General features: G+C 47.9%; 1 protein-coding gene across 12 annotated transcripts in view; it reads right to left on the reverse strand.

Annotated features, from left to right (window-relative positions):
• The window catches only part of Tiam1 (TIAM Rac1 associated GEF 1), a 320,703-nt gene that overhangs the window by 10,877 nt on the left and 296,365 nt on the right, over positions 1 to 13,461 (reverse strand). For all 12 annotated transcript variants that reach the window (XM_087576457.1, XM_087576448.1, XM_087576451.1 and 9 more), the window contains 6 exon segments: positions 12,717 to 12,825; positions 8,442 to 8,621; positions 8,071 to 8,189; positions 2,339 to 2,447; positions 856 to 914; positions 319 to 421 (listed from right to left, as the gene is read on the reverse strand). In XM_087576457.1, coding sequence (XP_087432583.1) covers positions 319 to 421; positions 856 to 914; positions 2,339 to 2,447; positions 8,071 to 8,189; positions 8,442 to 8,621; positions 12,717 to 12,825 — 679 coding nt within the window.

The raw sequence follows: 13,461 nt of genomic DNA on the forward strand, positions 1-13,461 counted from the left end.
TCCTGGTGACCTAAGTGTGAACTTGGAGTCCTGCATGATGTGGGAGGAGCAACTGCTGCAAGCTGTCCTTTTATCTCCCCAGGAAGTGACATGACACATGAAAGCATATACAAACGTACATGCACTCTAATGACGGAGGAGGGGAGGACAAGGACCAGGAGGAGGAGGAGGAGGGCCAGGAGGAGGAAGAGGACCACAACCAGGAGGAGGATCAGGAGGAGGAAAGAGAGGAGGAGGAGGAGGAAGAGGAGGAGGAGGAGGAGGAGGAGGAGGAGGAGGAAGACAAGGAATGGAAGGCTGGCACGTGGCAGTGCTCACCTGCACTGGGCAGAGCTCGGACTTGCAAAGCTTCGGTAGGGATCATGTGGCGAAACCGGAAAGGGTCCCACTCCTCGTAGATTGACAGCCTGTGAGAGCCAACCTGCGGGGAGAAGCAGTCCGTGTTTCAAGGGCAAGGCCATCTGCCAGGACCGGCTCCCCACACTTTCCACATCTGTGGCAGATTCGGGATCTCAGAGCAAGCTACAGGAGCATCATATACACTTGCTTTCCCTGGGATGCTGTGTAAGTAGCCTTGTTAATTAAATGCAGAGGAAAGAGGCAGGGAAAGAGACAAGAGAAAATAAACCCCACACAAGAAGGAGCACAAGAGAGAAAGGCAAAAGGAGTTAGGCCACAGGGAGGCTCTGTACCTATCCGCTCACGTGCTCCACAGGCATCTGAACGAAGGAAGCAGACCTGGGTTGTCCCCCCCCCCCCCCCCCCCGCCGAGGGCTTAGGGGAAACGGGAGGCTTTGACTTATGAGGGTACAACAGGGACACTTGGAAACTCCAGGAGGAAGGGAGGACACTTACGAGCTTCTTCTTCTGCTTGGAACCATCTTTATACACAAGGACCACGGCAGTTTTGAAGACTGCAAGTGAGAGACAGGAGGGGCTGTTAAGGCACGAAGTGCACAGGCTGCCCCACTTGACTGCGGTAACTCTCAGAGCTGCTACAGTTAAGAGAGCAGGCAAACCCCAGGCCGTGGACGCCCAGCCATCTTGACCTTAGTTACCACATCTGAAAGTCAAAGCCCGCTGGGAAAAGGTTTCCACCTTTAAACTAAGTAGAAAAAGCCTAAATAAATAGAAACAGCCAAAGGGGGAAAAGATTAAGGTATTTTAGCTTTACAGTTTTAAGGTTTAAACTTAGCGGTGCTAACTGTAGGACTACTTAGTACAAATGACTAATAATCGCTGAAGTGATTTCCATTCATTAATCCCCCTGCCTCACTGTCTCTATATCTAAACTATAGACTAAATACACACTGTATTCACAATTCAGGATATAAAATTCACCTTTTTGGCCTAATTCCTTAGTGAGAGTTAGGTGGCTCTAAGTGGGAGGGGCCCATAAACATCTGTATGTAACACTGGTTGGAATATGATGGGAATTACATCATGGAAAGGAAGAACATTCAGTGAAGAAAAAAAAAAAAGCAGTAAGCATGGCCCCTCCCAAGCCAAAAATGTCAGGTCAGGTGGGAGGGCAGCACTGGCTAGGTTTCCTAGCCTGAGCCTTCTAGGGAAGGCTAGGGACAAAACACACCCTAAGACAGCAGCAGGGGCTGCTAACCAACCACTTCAGGAGCAGTCCTGCGAGAGGGCACATTCACACCCACACTGCAGGCCATGAGCTGCATGCACTTCCCGAGCTAAGAATGTTTCCCAGTATCCTGGCTTAGTTTTCTCCCTCAAAAAACTTGAGCATGATTCCCCTTGTGACCTCCGCCTGCGCCTCCCTGAAACAGCTTATCAAAATAAATGACCAACGTGTCCACCTCCACTAGAATGAATAACAGGGTTGAGATCTCCCTTATAACCCAGGGAGACACCAGTCAGGATAATGGTCCAGCCGAGAAGCGGCCTCCTGAGTCTTGGCATTACACAGAGCAGTGCAGCGCCAGGGGAGAAGTGAAGAGGCAGGGTCTGAGCTCTCAGAAACAAGTTTACTCTTGATTTCCATCTGGCTTTTCTTCATTTACTATCAGGTCATTATGTTGTAAGGGCACATGGACGGGCGAGCAGTTAAAAATGTCGGTTAAAATAAGATGTGAAAAAAAATCGCTTCCCCGCCTGTGTGTGCACACATGCAGCTGAGTGGCTACCACGCTGAGCCGGTTAGCGAGGTGGTTTCATTTATACTCATTTGTAGTTACTTGGAAGAAATCGGTGGCTGGAGCAGCAGGCTATAATTAGCTTCGTCACAATAAAACATCTCTTGGAAAGGGAGTATTCTTGTTTGGAAAACCAAGCGAGCTGTTTCCCATCCCGGGCACCGTCTTCTGACACATACCGAAGGCTGCCAGTTCCGGCTCCTTTTTCCACTTTCCCAGCGAGGCGGGTGGGTTCAGCCAGATGACACTGGTGTGCAACAGCAGGTCACCCATGCTCAGATCCGCGACCTGCAAAGCAGAGGGGGGAGGTTTACTCACGGTGCCGTCCATAGGCAGGTTTGCACGTGGCTTTAGAATACGGGAGGGCGCTGTCAATTACAGTTCATGAAAATATTTACTCCTAAAGACCCTTGTTCAGTATGCAGTTAAATACACTAAATAGCTTTATCTGGCAATTCTACAGAGTGTGTGTGTGTCCGTGTGTGTGTGTGTGTGTGTGTGTGAATCAAAGTTTCATGTTGTGTGCAAAGACAGATGGCTTGGACTTAACCACAGTTTTAGCTAATGTTTTAACTTGCAGTGAGTTTGTTCATTAATTAAATATATTTTTTGATTTAGGCATTTCTACCTGAACATGGGTTTACCAGGATACAATCTCACTTTAAGTTTAGAAACACCCCACACAGCATTCATCCATTCATACATGAAGTTTTAAAATGACGCACCCCATTTTAAAGACACGCTTTACTGTCGGTGAACACCGGCCCCACCTGAGCTGTAAATATCATAATACCTAAGAATGCCAAGTAATGTCATTTCATTTGCCTTGTTTGACCTGGAAATAATATGAAATTTTAATGAAAAAAATCTGTTAATTCATATGACACGTCTCAGGAATCTTCTAGATGACCAAAAACCGTATGGGTATAAAAAAAAAAGTTCTAACTTTTCCTTCGTTCTATGTTTGTCTATCAAAACGGCAGGAATGAGATGACAAAGAGGGATAAGACAGGGTTCACAGGGTGATCTGTGACGTCCAGTTTATAAAACCAACTTTTATATTCAGTGAAGACAATTTCTTAAGGAGAAATTGATGGTGGCCAATGACAAACGCCCCCCGGGACACTCAGAGCGTCACACAAGTGAGCTCCATCTTCAGTGAGGAGTAGCATGATCCAGCTCTCCTTTTAAAGAAGACCTTGCTTCACTTTAGAATCGGGGAAGCCAAACCAGAAGTCCAGAGATTTCTTGCCACACATGTGTGGAACGGACAGTGACCTCCTCAGAGACCGCGTGGCCAGACTCCCATCGGGCTCTCCTCCAGATCAAGTGCTAAACAGACTCAGAGAAGGGGTTTAATTTTGGACCTTCACAGGTACAATGAACCAAAGAGGCCGATGGTAGCCTTGTGTTTGCTGCTGACAGCACTGTGGTTCTTTCAGTTGCCAGGAGTCAACGGTCGATGAAAATTCAATGAGAAGTCCCCAGAAAGAGACGGTCGTACACTTTAAAACTGCAAACCATTCCAAATACCGTGACGAGATGCAGACCATCCCTGTCCATCCTTCCTGAGACTCGAACAATCCTGGGGTCCAGAGCACTCAAACTGTATTTGCCCCTTGCCCGTTTGCCAGTTAACAGCCATCTTGGATATCAAATCAACCATCAGAGTGGCGCAATACTAGGTTTATTCAATAATGGATCCAGAGCCTGTGAACAGTGATGCTACCAATTCAAATATAAAAAGGTGCTGTGCTTCTTGTCCATTCAAAAGGCAAAACATTTCAACTGAGGGAGAAAAATCATATCTCAGCTACTCAGGATACTGTGAAGAAGGAAAAACTTCACCCTAGTTTTGCTGTCATGTCCAACGGCAGAGGCATGGCCACCGCGTGTGGTAAGTGACCAGTTATGATGAAAAGGAGTTTGGAGAGAACATCAGACAGGGACCTGAAGGCAGGAACTGAAGCAGAGGCCATGGGGGAGTGCTCATATGTATGGCTTGTCCAGCCTGTTCTCTTACAGAACTCAGGACCACCCACCCAGAAACAGTAGGTACAACTCAGCTGAAGACTGGACCCTGTCAGATCAACGATTAATCGAAAGAACGCGCTCAGATTTCCCTACAGGCAATCTGCCAGGGACATTTTATCAACTGAACCTCCTCTTCCCTAATAATTCTATTTGTGTCACGTTTTAAAAACTAGCACCCCCTTCCCCTGCTGTGGGGTGACCTCTGCAATGATTATGGTGAGGGAATCACCTGGGGTCTATGTAAACCTGTCTGTCCCAGGACTCCACGATCTTTCCTGCGTTGTAAGTTCCGCGGATACGCCTCTTCAGCAGCCACCGGCCATTCTTTGGGTCTGCAAAAGCTAAGTCCAATTCCCTCTTCCCTGAGGCAATGTTTCGGACCCTGGAAAACTTGAGATTTCGTTTCTGAAGGACGGATGGTTTCTACTGCCTCGTATGACCTCAAGGTGTTCCTACTGCGTTCATGCATGGCGACAACCAGGCAGTCCCCTCAACATCATGCAGCTTCACAGAGACCAGCCGCTGCGATGGGTATTAGCTCTCGGGACTGAAGAGAGGAGATGTCTTGCCTCCCTTGTTTGGGGTTACAATAATTACGGTAATTATCCCTGGGGCATATCATTACCAGGGGCAGAAATATTAAGTATTCATGTCAATATTCACTTACAGATGTTAAGTAACACACATTGGGCAAACCCGCAGGACATCTGCAGCTCAGGCAACTGTCTCCACCGTCGTTCCCCACATTCCTCCAGGGAAGAGTACACACCTAATTAATTCTCAGGAGGCCCTCCACCAAGGGAAACACACCCCCTGGCTGCTTCTAATTTGCTGGGCAAAAGTGGCGGTCTCTGGGCTCCAGATAAGTTCCACAAGGTACAACAGGGGAGGTTCGGGAGAACCGAAGGTCCAGGTTTATCGTTAAAATATTTGCCTAGCAGCTTTGTCTTCTGTGAGCGTATTCTCTTCAGTCACATCCCAAGGAAAGGTGGCTGCAGGACAGGATGCGGGTGACCTGTGTCCCTAGGATGTGGCTATGTTAGCAGAAATCTGCAGCCGTGAACAATATTCCTAACTGCTTACTAACTGCTCATACCTCAGTCTAGGCTTTTACTGGATGCTGCCCATAAAAGAGAAACAACTTGGATCAAGAATCAACCCCATGAGGCTGAGAAGAGAACCTGGGTACCCGCCTGTCACTATCCCACACATTGCCGCAATGGTAGTGGACACTTAAGTGATCTTGCCATGACCGCCAAGGCTGGCTCTCCCCGGGGGTTTTATTCTTGTCGAATCAAGGGCATTGGGAGCCCCCAGCACTGAGCTGGCTAGCCATGCCAGCCGTGCTCTGAGACTATAGAGTTTTTTCTTAACTTTTTTTTAGGGAGATTTTAGAATTATTATTACAAATGTCTTCCCAGAGTAAATACATATTCCAGAGCGATAGCATTTGTCTTTCCTAAACCCTGATACATAAAGTCACTGCCTCTGGGCTCAGGACACTCTGTGTCCTGCTGGTCTGTCACACAGTTGGAAAGGTTCACCTCCCAAGGCTCTCAGGTCCTAGTGCTGCAGGGGGCTCTGAAGCCATCCCAACTCTGTGAGGTGAGGGTGGCAGTTATGCAAATTATGTCTAAGCTAAAAGTGGCCTTCACTATAGTCCTCCAGCTGTAGAAAACTCAGTCTCCAGTCACAGCTTGCCCCGAGGGCTCTTTACTGTGTGTGTATAAATCCCAGGGCTTAGGTGTTCTCAGGCATCGTTTTTCCACAACTATCCTGCCTTCCCTTCACCACCTTCTAAATGATATCTTTCTGACAGTCTGAAGACCTGTCCTGTTTCACTGACTTGAAGATTGGCCTGGGGCTAGAAGGATGGCTCAGTGGCTGAAGGCACAAGCTGGTGGAAGGGAAGAATAGATCCTGGCAAGCTGATCTCTGACCTCCAAACACTGGTATCCACATCCACGCCCCACAAAGGCACGGATTTAAAAATATGTCCTGGGGCTGGGGATTTAGCTCAGTGGTAGAGCGCTTACCTAGGAAGCGCAAGGCCCGGGGTTCGGTCCCCAGCTCCGAAAAAAAAAAGAACCAAAAAAATAAAAAAATAAAAATATGTCCTTAAAAGAACCAAAGACTTGGGTAGTAGCCCTTTGTATCTGTGAGGGCGGAGCATTCTGCAGTCAGCAAGCAAACTTCTCCAGCTTTCCTCTCGCCCTACTGATCACTGCAGAAGCACACCCACCTCTCCTCCCTCAGGTGGAATATTCTTCAGACCAACCTAGGAGCATCCAGACATGGAGGGCTGCAGGTAAAATCCCATCCTTACAATTCACCTCAGGATCACCAACATTATTTTCAACACAGGCACGAGTCTTCACTCACTCTAAGCCTTTCTTGGGTGTGTGTGGCTGTGTCTTTGGTTTGGTTTGGTTTTTGAGACAGGGTTTCTCTGTATCCCTGGCTGTCCTGGTACTCACTCTGTAGATAGACTAGGCTGGCCTCGAACTCACAGAGTTCTCTGCCTCCCAAGTGCTGGATTAAAGGTGTGCACCACCTTTGCCTAGCTGTGACTGCTGCTTTTAAGCAGTGTTTTGGGTACAGTACAAATTGTTGTCACTGGAACCAACATGCCCTGAACAATCACTTATGAAGTACCAGCAATGTGGCTGGTATTTGATGAATACTAGATATCTTAACCTGAAGACTCAGATTCACACTTCAATTCATAGGAACAGCCCATGCTGGGTAAGGGTATTCGTATCCTCATGCAGTACAAATGAAAACCAAAGGCCAAGAGCAGATCATCAGATGCATGTTTACAAAGAAACAGCTCAGGTAAAAGTGAAGATTCATGTGTAGCCTTGAACCTGTCAATTCGATGCCTAGGAGGCACACCTGAGGGAATCCTGTGAAGAACTGTCTAGGTTAAGGCTGGCCTCGGAGAATGCTTATAAGGGGTGGGAAGGTTCATCTTAACCATGGGCAGGGATCTGTACTGGAAAACAGGCAAGGTGAGCTGACCACCAGCATGTGAGTAATGCTCACTGACTTACAACACAGTGTGACCAGCATCTGTAACTGCAACTCCCCTGTCATGGCAGACTTTACCCTGCACTGTGAGCCAACATAAGCCCCCTTTCAGGTGCTGTGGTCTGAGTATTCCCTCAAAGCAACAGGAAAAGAAACTATGACAGGTGGACTTCAAAGATAAGAGTCCTGTTGTATAGCAGTTTCTTCAAGATTGAAGTATTCCATCTCCAAGGAAGCTCTTCAAGACAGAAGTTAAATAACTCAAAACAGCTTCAGGAAGTCCCTGAAACTGACAGGATTCACTGCACCCCTCCTCCCAGAGAAAGAAAAAAAAAAAAAAAAAAGAGCTAAGAGTCACTCTCAGCCAAGTCAGGATGCAATGAATAGTGTCAGACCACACCAGCTTTCTGGAAGAAGCAGAAACCAGCTGAGCTGCCTGGAAGAGGTTTAGATCAACTGAGTCCCTTAGAAAGGACACTGTCCAACCTATTGAGCCACCTGTAGGCTGTGCAGTGTGCTCCAGGTTCCCAGCTTTTGTGAGCTGTCACCACACTGGGTGGGCTTTGATGATGCAGCAATCTGAGTTATTTCTGCTCCAAGAGTAACCCCTCATTCCCACCCCTGTAAGTGACCCCAATAAACTCACTGGTTTACCAAACTAGATTTTGGTGGTATCTGTACAGTGGTCTATCATGGGGGCCCTTTTTTTGAGTTGAGGTATTTGTGTTGTATTTCCTGAGGAAAAGTGTTGTTGTACAACACCAGCCAATGAAAACAATTACACCTCACAAAAAAAAGAGCATCATGCTTCTGGGGGTAGGGGAGTGGGGATGACAACACTCCTCACCTCTTTCTTCTCTCCTGTCTGCTCAGCAATCAGCTGGTCGAACACAGCACCAAATTCTTCGTGGATCTTCTGCATCTCATTGATGTGACTGGCAACCTTGTTCATAGTCTTGATGGCCACTAGAAGAACATAGGCATTGAGAAGGAGCTATGCAGAGGCTAGGCTGGGACAGTGCTGTCGGGGTGTGTGTGTGTGTGTGTGTGTGTGTGTGTGTGTGTGTGTGTGTGTGTCTGTGTGTGCGCACGTGTGAGTGTGTACATGTGTGTGCATGCATGTGTGTATACGTGTGTATGTGAGTGCGTATGCACATGTGTGTGTGCACGTGCGTGTATGTGTGTGCATGCATGTGTCTGTGTGTAACGCATGCTCACCATCCAGGTGGTAATGCTCCTCACTCTCCGCGTCGGTCAGCGCAAACAGCTCCCTGAGCAGAAGCGGGTACTTGAGGACCCTCTGGATGGGCTTGATGAGGTAAGACTCTAGTGTGGACGAGTGCTGCTGCCTCGGGTTCTGGGCATCTAGGAATGCCTTGAAGGCTGTGTCCGTCTTGGCTGGAAGGGAAGAACACAGGCCATGAGGGTGGCAGACTCCATCTAATTTCAAGGCTTCTTTTTATAGGACTGGGCACAGCAGGCTCTGGGGAGCCCGAGAGGTCTCTGCTGGGGCACACACGGGATGGGCCTGTCAGTCACGTGTGATTGATGGGGGCCAAGACTAATTAAAGGATTTTGTTCACCCTCCTCATATTGAGCATGCCTTTCTGTTCTGACATTTGACTCTTATTGTCCTTGGGGAGATGGCTCTTCGAAGGCCTAGCCAGCTCCTGAACAGAGCACATGATTTGCCTGAAAGAATCAATTCAGAGAGCATCTCTCTCACACCTGTCAGTTCTAGGAGGCCCTGACGCTCCAGGTCCCCAACCGCTACCCTCATCACCTCTGGGGCAGATGTCACATCGCTCAGAATTTGCCACGGCCCAGAGCCTACTGAAGTTATTCAAGCTGGCGTTCTTTCTATTCCTCTGTGTGCTAAACAATCTCACTGCTTCCCCCAAGGGACACTGCATGGCTGCCTCCTTCTCCTGGGACCCATGAATGACAAACTATAGATAGCCTCTGATCTGCCAGCCCCACCACACCTGAATAATCATAGCATCTCCATCTGTCAGCTCTGCAGCCAACCAGCTGTTAGCATCTGGATGATGGGAATGGCCCCAACTGAGCTCTGGGGAGCACCTTTTGCCGAGTCTCACTGTCATCTGTGTCCCAGCTGGGACGGCAGGTAGCCCAGGGGACCCGTGGACAGGGAAACCTACCAGGATGATGGGGGAATGGCTAAACAGCTTCCAGATGCAGAGGGAGGCAAAATACGTGGGATGGGAGGGATGGTTTGTAACTTCACAGTGGACATCTACAACTCCATCCAGGCTGGTAAATGTGGGACGGGAGAGACAGTTTGAAACTTCACAGTGGACATCTACAACTCCATCCGGGCTGGTGAACACATCGCTGTGCTGGCAGGGAGGCTGCCCCACTGTAGGCCTGTGAGCAAGCCGCTCCTCCACACCCTCCCTTGCATGGTTCTTTTGCTTTTGCGTTGCGGTCTTTCAATGGATCGGTACACAAGAATCATTCCTGCCGGAACAAACTCCCTCTTCATGCTCAGGACCTTAGAATTCATCAGGATTCTGCTTGTCCATCAGAAGTTAGATACAGCCCTCCACAGACCTAGATTCTTCAGAATACCGGCCAGTCTGTCAGAGGAACCTGACGATTCTTGAATAAATGAGTAGTTTCTTAAAGGGCAGTGGCTATTCGCTCATTTTTTAAAAGCGATCGCTGCCCTGGTTAATTACATAAGACTGTGTAAGGGTGTCATGAGAGGGTGAGTCTTCTGCCTTTAGCCAGCAAGAAAAACATCAGCCCTAAGGAAAAAAAGGCCCGCAAGGCCACAACTTCTGAGCCCTTCGAAATCCTATTAGGAAGAATCAAGAGCGCCTTATGTCTCTGTGAGTTCATGGTCAGTCTGGTCTACACGGCAAGTTCCAGGTTAGATGGGGCTACAAAGTGAGACCCTATCTCAAAAGGAGAAGAGGAAGAAGAGTAAAAAGGGGGGGAAGGGGAGAGAAGAAGGGGGGAGGTTGGGGGAGAATCAGATTCTGCAGGTTCAGCTCACGATTCTCTTTTCAGAAAAATTCCTGAAGCAAAAGGACAGCGTGCCGCTGGCCTACACATGCTAGGGTGGTTGGGCTAGCTTGAGAGCTGTCCCATGGAGAAAGCTGGTTTCTAATATCTGATTATGTTCAAAGAGGGTCTAGGACTCTCCTTCCTGAAAAGCACACCATGGCTCTCAAGTGCAGCTATAAAGCTGTTGGTCACTAAGTCATGAAGTGCATTTCCTATGAGGGAGGAGTGGGCCACCCAGAACATGTGCAGTCTTCCCATGAACATGTGCAGTCCTCCCATGAACACATGTAGTCTTCACGTGAACATGTGCAGTTCTCCCATCCTTCCCAGTCAATCTGCTAAGAATCATAGAAACAAGCTCTGGGTCTCAAAAAAAAAAAAGAATAACAACCCCCACAGCTTCAAGTAGAAAAATGTAGGTCGTGCCTACTGTTTTTATGGGACAATTTGTAGTGATGGTATATTTTTCAGATGCAAGAAAATAATTAGTGAATTAAGAAAAAAAAGTCCACACAGTCAAAATTTAATCTAACTGAATGATTAAAAAATAGCAACTGTATGAAGAATGGTAATGCATGTGTAACCTCACTTACAGAGCAAAGCTCCAATAATGGCTATTCCGGCATTCTGATAATGATTAGCAATCAATAAAGGTTTTAGAAGAACCACATGCACAGGCACACACATACACACACACACACACACACACTCACACACACTCACACACACACACTCACACACATACAGAGGCACAAGCATACACACAGGCACACACACAGGCACACACACACAGGCACATGTACACACAGGCACACACACACACACACACACTCACACACATACAGAGGCACAAGCATACACACAGGCACACACACACACACAGGCATACACATGCACAGGCACACACAGGCACACACACACACACACACAGAAGCGCACACACACACACACACACACAGGCACACACACGCACGCATGCACGCAGCCAACACAGGACATGTGAAAATGGAGTAAGATCAGACCACATAACAGGGAAAGTCTGCGGACCCTGCTGCACAGATTGGCACTCCTAGAACGCCTCACATTGTCTACGGTAGGGCCTTTTGTTACCCAGAGACCTGAATTATCCTAGCATTTCCTAAAATTATTTTAAATGACGTGAAGCTGGTTCTCTTGGGTAGCAAACATAAACACAGTGCATGGAAATCATTCACCCCAGGACGCGGTGAGCAGATGCTTTCTTGGTGCCACAGAGCAAGGAGGTAAAGTGCCCTGGATTCCTGGGATCCTTTGAAGCCACACCTTCACTGATTCCATCAAAGCACTTCCTCTGTCTGCAGCAGAGGCTGACTCAAGCACGGCAGGCATTACACTGGCTTCTGGAAACCTTCTGAATAAGCTGAAGTGGATTCCAGGCTGGTCTTGAACTCAAGACCTTGCTGGTGCCTCAGTTCACTGGCATTACAGACAGATGTGTGCTGCCACGAGGGACCAGACACAGGTTTTAAAATGGATCTGCAGTAACCACACATAGCCATGCAGTAGGCAGGCTGTGCTGTGTTTACACATACGTACAGGATGATCGGTGGGAGCGATCAGAATACCCATCGTAAATGTTCTCGTCACTGTGTGTTGACATTTATTACTTTGCACTATCTGCCTGCTAACCGTCCTCTTCCTACCAACCCATCCTGTTCTCTCTTATTTCTGAGCTGTCGGCTTTAGAACGTTGACAACTGCCACACGATGAACTGTGGGGGCTGCAGAAAGTCTGTATTTTTTTCAAAACCTCCAAGCTAAGTGTTTGGGCTGGGGTTGCAGCTTGGTGGCAGTGTCTGCCTTGCATGCATAATGTCTTCAAGGGTTGATTCTCAAGGAGAGGGGATAGGGAAGGGATGGGAGAGGGAAGGAGAGAATAGAGGCGGGTAGGAAGGAGAAAGAGTGGGGAGAATGGGAAGGAAGGGAGAGGGGAGAGAGGGAAGGAAGTGGAGGGGGCAGTAAGAGAACTCCCCCAACATAAAAACTACACTTTGGACTGAGCGAGAATGACAGACCGCAGTGAGAGCAGTTTTCACGAATAACTGAGTTACCTTCGGTAGTCACACACCTAACCCTGGAAACAAGCTCAGGAAAGAGGGTCTTTCGTGAAGCACAGTGGGTTACAACAGAAACGAGAAGGAACGGTGGGGGGGGGTTGCCCATCACTGCAGGAAGACTGGGGCTGAATAGGTCCCAAGATGGCTCAGCCAAAACTCTCAGTGCAAGGAAATGGATAAACGATGACTTCAAGATAGTAATACGTCTTGTCTCCTCAAAACCAATACCGTGGCATACGGGGAAGTCAGCCTTGCACACCGGTGCCTCTCAGATCTCTCGAGAGCCGTCCACCACAGCCACCCACACAAATGTGAATTGGCAACCAGCACACTTGTCCAGATCACTGGATGGATCCTGCCTTACCTTTCACCAGGACCTTGGGGACTTTCGTATGGCTCGCACAGAAGGCACTGTAGAGCTTGAAGCGGTCCGCGTAGTACAGGAAGGATCCCCCCAGAGAGAACAGCACTTTCTAGATCAAAGAGAGAACATGCAATGTCGTGTCCCTCCTTATGTAGACCAGGCAAGGGCAGGGAGATCACCGAGGTCTTTCTCAGCGCCAACCCGAGTCTCCGTGCCTGTCAAAATCTTTCTTTGTTCACTGATATCCTGAAATTGGTTGTGGAGAAAGTATTTCGGTTTAAAAAGAATTCTATTGGGGCTGGGGATTTAGCTCAGTGGTAGAGCGCTTACCTAGGAAGTGCAAGGCCCTGGGTTCGGTCCCCAGCTCCGAAAAAAAGAACCAAAAAAAAAAAAAATAAATAAATAAATAAATAAATAAATAAATAAATAAATAAATAAATAAAATAAATAAAATAAAAAGAATTCTATTGATGTTGGATTTTTGTCTTCTCAGTATTGAATGACCCATCTGATGTTTGAATGCTGATGAGAAAATTACAGACTTTTGGGAAGGCGGAAACGTCCTGACTTCCCCCGTGAGCCACATATGTATGGGGAGACGGAAGGGACAAACCAGATAAATGCAGGAGAGGTTTACACCTCAAATCTGAAGAGACATTTCCCTGGTTACCACCTCCACCTTCCCCATCTCTCCCAGGGAGCAGATAAGAACCTAAGGAATGCCAATGTTGTTTGAGTGAGGAAA

The sequence above is a fragment of the Rattus norvegicus genome, chromosome 11 (assembly GCF_021556685.1).
Source record: "Rattus norvegicus strain SHRSP/BbbUtx chromosome 11, alternate assembly SHRSP_T2T, whole genome shotgun sequence".
NCBI lineage: Eukaryota > Metazoa > Chordata > Mammalia > Rodentia > Muridae > Rattus > Rattus norvegicus.